At 54.8% G+C, this 6,155-nt stretch overlaps 1 protein-coding gene across 1 annotated transcript; it reads right to left on the reverse strand.

Moving 5' to 3' along the window:
• Positions 1 to 1,171: 1,171 nt before the first annotated feature.
• On the reverse strand, positions 1,172 to 2,644 carry LOC109168115 (uncharacterized protein K02A2.6-like). The gene has a single exon (XM_019317161.1). The coding sequence runs from the start codon at positions 2,642 to 2,644 to the stop codon at positions 1,172 to 1,174; it is 1,473 nt and encodes a 490-aa protein (XP_019172706.1).
• Between the last annotated feature and the right edge of the window lie 3,511 nt (positions 2,645 to 6,155).

The following is a 6,155-nucleotide window of genomic DNA, read 5'->3' on the forward strand; positions in this document are numbered from 1 at the left end:
TCAGGCTCTGGATTTTCTAGCTCAGCTGCTGCTTCTGCGGCCCCATAGTCTTTTTTTTTTTTGTAATTTCGGATATTTCGGCAACCTTAATAATCTAGTGATAGTCTATTTTCGCTCCCTTTTTTTTTTTTTTTTGGAATTTCGGATATTTCGGCAACCTTAATAATCTAGTGATAGTCTATTTTCGCTCCTTTTTTTTTTTTTACGAGCAATTTGCCGCCAACTGCATGCGGCTTGCCGGGGGAAAGTCCGCGCATGTGGGTTGCGATAACCCACATGCCCCATCCGCCAACTGCATGCGGCTTGCCGGGGGCAAGTCCGCGCATGTGGGTTGCGATAACCCACATGCCCCATCCACCAAATACATGTGGCTTGCCGGGGGCAAGTCCGCGCATGTGGGTTGCGATAACCCACATGCCCCATCCGCCAAATACATGCGGCTTGCCGGGGGCAAGTCCGCGCATGTGGGTTGCGATAACCCACATGCCCCATCCACCAAATACATGCGGCTTGCCGGGGGCAAGTCCGCGCATGTGGGTTGCGATAACCCACATGCCCCATCCGCCAAATACATGCGGCTTGCCGGGGGAAAGTCCGTGCATGTGGGTTGCGATAACCCACATGCCCCATCCGCCAAATACATGCGGCTTGCTGGGGGCAAGTCCACGCATGTGGGTTGCGATAACCCACACGCCCCATCCGCCAACTGCATGCGGCTTGCCGGGGGCAAGTCCGCGCATGTGGGTTGCGATAACCCACATGCCCCATCCGCCGAAAGTCTGTAACACTCAATGCAATGTGTGAAAATCGCGGATATTATTAACATGCGACACAATGTCGTCTACAAGGGAAATATAAATCACTTACGATGCAACATACCACGGTAATGCCATGGGAGTCGCGTTATTTGTCATACCTTGAGCTATTCTATTTTCTGAAAGAACCTTCGTAGGTGGTGGGCGTTCCAAACGCGGTCCACGGTCCTACCCTGCATTGTTTTAAGTTTGTAAGTGTTTTTGTGCACTGACTCCGCCACTTTGTACGGCCCCTCCCAATTCTTGGCTAGCTTGCCCCCCTGAAGTGGTTTGCTGGCTTCTCGTCGTCGTAGGACTAGGTCGCCGACCTGGAAATTGTGGGGGCATGTTCTTGCGTCGTGGTAGCGTTTAATCGCCTATTGGTAGATAGCAATATTTCGCCTGGCTGCCTCCCTCCTCTCCTGTAGGAAATTCAATTCAACTCGGAGGTCTTCATCATTCTGGCCAGGTTGGAATCGCGTGTTCCTACTCGCGGGGGTTATCACTTCTACTGGTGTCCGTGCCTCGCACCCGTATGTGTGTGCGAAAGGGGTATCCCCCGTTGCTTTTCGGGGGGTTGTTCTATAGGCCCATAATATGGACGGCAGTTCCTCGTACCAGGTGGACCCCGTTGCTTCGACTCTCTTCTTAATCCCGTTAATGATGGTGCGGTTGGCATTCTTCACCTGACCGTTAGCTTGGGGATAGGCTACGGCGACCTTGATATGCTCCACTCCGTAATAAGCGCAGAAATGAGCGAATTCTTGGTTGTCAAACTGTTTGCCGTTGTCGGACACGATTTGGTGGGGTAATCCAAATCTCGTGAAGATATTTTTCCATACAAATTTTCGGCACTGGGTCCCCGTGATGGAGGCAAGGGGCTCTGCTTCTACCCACTTGGTGAAATAATCTATGGCCACGATTAGGAACTTCAGGCCTCCCACCCCTTTGGGGAAAGGACCTGCCAAGTCGATGCCCCAACGCGCGAATGGGATGGCTGAAGTGACCGGGGTGTAATAAGAGGCGGGCTTGCCGAGTAAAATCGCGAATTGCTGGCATGTAGGGCACTTCCTCACGTAGTCCTGGCAATCGGATCTGATGCGGGGCCAGTAATACCCTTGCAAGATAATTTTCCTGGCCAGGGTTTGGGCGCCCTGGTGTGCAGCGCACACTCCTTCGTGGACTTCCGCTATGACTTTGTCGGCTTCTGCTCTGATTAAACATCGGAGCATGGGCCCTCCAAAGGATAGTTTGAATAATCTTCCTTCAACCATCCGGTAAGACGGGGCCATGGACACTATTTTTCGTGCTCGTTGAGGGTCGTGGGGTGCGAGACCTTGTTCCTTGTAACGGATCATCTCCTGCATCCATTCATCCGGGGACGGTATTACAGCCAGGACCTCGTCCTTATCTATGCTGGGGGCATCGATGTCAATTGTCCGAGCTATCTTAGACACATAACTCAGGTGGTCTTCGACACCTTGAGCCACGCGGGACAGAAGGTCTGCCTCGCCGTTGTCGGTCCTCGGAATTTGGGTTAGTTCCCACCGCTCTACGGATGTCAATAGTCTTTGGACTACATCTCGGTATTGCCGCATCCTGTCTTCCCGTGCTTCGAACTGATTGTTGACGTAGCCCACGACCAGTCGTGAGTCTGACCGAATCTTGTGGTGGCGTGCTTGCAGGGCCCGGGCCAACCTCAGGCCCCCGATCAATGCCTCATATTCGGCTTCGTCATTGGATAGAGGGAAGCAGAATCTGAAGGCTTGGTAGGCCTTGAATCCTTCCGGCGAGATGAGCACGACGCCACCGCCGCAACCCTTTTTACTCGAGGCGCCATCGGTATACATTTCCCACTCTCCTGCGCCTTCTTCAGTCTGCCTCTCCTGGCGTTCCGGGATGGTGCATTCCACGATGAAGTCAGCGAGGGCTTAACCCTTGATAGCTGTGCGGGGGCGGTACTCGAGACTATACTGGGAGAGTTCGACCGCCCACTTCACCATGCGGCCTGACGAGACTGGGTTTCTCAAGATGGTGCCCAAGGGCTGGTCTGTCAGGACAATTACATGGTGTGCTTGGAAATAGTATACCAGTTTTCGGACCGTTCTCACGAGGGCGTATACTGTTTTTTCAAGTGGGGTGTACCTGAGCTTGGCGTCATGCAGGGCCCTGCTAACGTAGTAGATAGGTTTCTGGATGCCTGTTTCCTCTCTGAGTAGCACCGAGCTAATGGCCGAGGGTGCTACCCCGAGGTATACGTACAATGTCTCCCCTTTCTCCGGCTTGGAAAGGACCGGTGCCGCGGACAAATATGCTTTAAATTGATCGAAGGCCTCCTGGCATTCCGGGGTCCAGGTGAAGCCACTCCTTTGCTTCATGACCTGGAAGAATGGGAGGGACTTCTCCGCGAGCTTGGACATGAATCTGTTCAAGGCGGCCAGCCGGCCGTTGAGTCTCTGGACATCTTTTATCGATGTGGGGGGCTGCATCTTGAGGATGTTCTGTGCCTTTTCAGGGTTGACCTCTATCCCCCGGTGAGTGACCATGAACCCCAGGAATTTTCCCCCCGTCACTGCGAACGTGCATTTCTTCGGGTTCAGGCGTAGGTTCTTCTGCTTCATAATCTCGAAGCATTGGGTCAGATATGCTGGGTGGGTACCGGCATCCTTGCTCTTGACCAGCATATCGTCCATGTAGGCCTCCATTATGTTTCCCAGGAGGTCCTTGAATATTTCTGCTACCATACGAGTAAATGTGGCCCCGGAATTTTTTAAACCGAACGCCATGACCCGATAACAATATATCCCATCTGGGGTCACGAACGCCGTTTTCTCTTCGTCTTCTTCTGCCATGAAGATTTGGTGGTATCCTTTGAACGCATCCATAAAACTCAGCAACTCACATCCCGATGTCTCGTCTACCAATTGATCCGTACGGGGCAAAGGGAAAGGGTCTTGGGGGCATGCCTTGTTTAAATCTGTGTAGTCCATGCACATGCGCCATGTGGGCGGCTTCGGGGCTAGGACCACGTTGGCCAGCCATGCCGAATACATTGCCTTCCGTATATGCCCTATCGCTAGGAGCGTGTCTACTTCTGTCTTCACGAATGATGGACAGGTGTCGCCCTCTCAGCTGACAGGTGTCGTCTTTTCTGCTTAACGGGTTTGAAACTGGGATCTACCGCCAGTCTATGCGATATGATGGAGCGGTCGATCCCAGGCATGTCTTCGGGACCCCACGCGAATATCATCGAGTATTCGCGCAGAACGGCAATGACCTGTTCCCGTAGTCCCGGGGCAAGGCCCTTGCCTATCCTAACGCACTTGTCTGGTCGACTTGGGTCCAGGGGGATCTCCTCCAACTCCACAGCTGGCTCGGGCCCTACCTTTTTCTCCCTCTCAGCCTCCTTCTCCACGGTATGGACAGGTAACTCTTCCGTCAGCATTCTCTCGCATGCCGTCTCATAGCACTTCCGGGCGAGATGCTGATCACCCCGTACCGTCCCCACCCCCTCGGGGGTATGGAATTTCAAACATAAATGCTCCATCGAAATAAGTCCGCCCAATGCTGCCAGCCCAGGCCTCCCTAAGATGAGGTTATGGGCGCATACTATCCTCACCACGAGGAACTCCATGTCCACTTTTTTCACGTGCGGGGGGTTACCAACTTCCACAGGAAGCACTATCAACCCTTCTGTCTCTATGGTGTCCCCAGTGAAACCAGCCAGTGGCGTCCTCACCGGTCGGAGCTGATCCTCGCTCAGTCCTAATTTCACGAACACGTCGTGATACATTACGTTGACACTGCTGCCTGTATCCACAAGCACGCGCTTGACGCAGACCCCGTTGACCACCATGGCTACTACGAGCGCGTCCTTCGAAGTAGTCTCCCGTGCTGGCAGGTCATTGTCTGAAAACCAAATCGGTTCCCGGCGGAGCCTTTTCAACTGGGGGTGTTCGTCCACTGCACCTACATAACAGCCACCATCTACCCTCGAGGCCCCTCCCCCAAAGATGACATTGATCACTGGGCGCCTCCCCGGGCCCTCCCCGGAGTCAGTCGATTTCTCCTTAGCCTCCCCTACAAGCCCGACCGTCGGACGTTTAGCGTTCCTCGCAGCCAACCGCTCCCAGTCTATGAAATTCGTCAACTTCCCTGCTTGTATGAGGAACTCTATCTCTTTCCTCCATGCCTGACAATCGTTGGTGGCGTGGCCGTAGCGGCGGTTAAATTTGCAGTATCTCATGGTGTCTGCACCCGGCGGGATCTGGTTGGGACCAAATGTTTTCACCAATTGACACTCCTCTGCATAAGCTAAGATATCGCTAGGTGGGGCGATAAGCGGGGTGAAAGGGGCGACCCGCGGGGCTGGCCGTGCCGCCGGGGGTGCTGACGTTGTGGCCCGCGCCGGGGTAGGCGCCGGCGGTGCCCATGGCGGGGGGGCTCGTGAACCCGCCGCGGGCCTCCCCCTCCTCCCGGCGCTAACCACCTTATCCTCCAGACTTTCCCGCGAATAACTAGCTCCCTTCTTAAGACGTGACGGTTCCTCGATCCTTGGCTTCTTGCTGCTGCCGTGCTCTTCTATACGCTTCATGCGGTTGGCTTCTTCAGCTTCGGAATACCGGTCTGCCTTCATCATCAAGGTTGCGTACGAGCCGGGGGCCTTGCAGCGGAGGCTCTTGTACAGCTCCCCAGCACGGAGGGCTGCAATGAACATGACCATTGCAGACCGGTCGTCCATGTCCTCCACTTCGGCTTCCTCCTTTCTCCACCGCGTGAGGAACTGGGTGAGGGTTTCATCCTCCCCTTGCTTGACACTAGCGAGATGTGTGAAATGCTTCTTGCGCCTCCTCCCTCTCAGGAAATGGGTAATGAACTGGGTGGCCAGGTCTTGGAACGAGCCTAGCGAACCGCCTTTCAGGTTCGTGAACCATCGCTGCGCCCCCCTGATAGCTTAGAGAAGAACGCGCGACACATCAGGGCGTCTGACGACCCCATGAGCATCATAGCCGCCTGGTATGTCAGGACGTGCTCCTGCGGATCGCCTGTACCGTCATACCTTCTCATGTCAGGGGCTTTAAAGTTGGGGGGAAGAGGTTCGTTCATGATATTGGGGGTGAAGGGCGGAGTGAGGGAGATCCGGGGGATCAAAACGTGAGTGCCATGTTCCTTCCACCACACCAACTCATCTATTTTGGTGTTAATCGCGTCTAACCACCCCGCCGGGGGGCTGGCTCGGGTCGCCGGCCCCGGGGGTCAATACGCGCTTTCGCCTTCGGCTTCTTCCAATCCGACCTCGCGAGCGTCAGCCCTTCGCGGCCCTCGGCCACGTGGTACCACTATCGGGCCCACCGGGGGCTG

This window comes from Ipomoea nil, unplaced genomic scaffold, assembly GCF_001879475.1.
Source record: "Ipomoea nil cultivar Tokyo-kokei standard unplaced genomic scaffold, Asagao_1.1 scaffold3172, whole genome shotgun sequence".
Classification (NCBI taxonomy): Eukaryota; Viridiplantae; Streptophyta; class Magnoliopsida; order Solanales; family Convolvulaceae; genus Ipomoea; species Ipomoea nil.

Excerpts from the sequence above, each read along its gene's own strand:
- LOC109168115 (XM_019317161.1), bottom strand. The coding sequence starts at position 2,644 with ATGTATACCGATGGCGCCTCGAGTAAAAAGGGTTGCGGCGGTGGCGTC.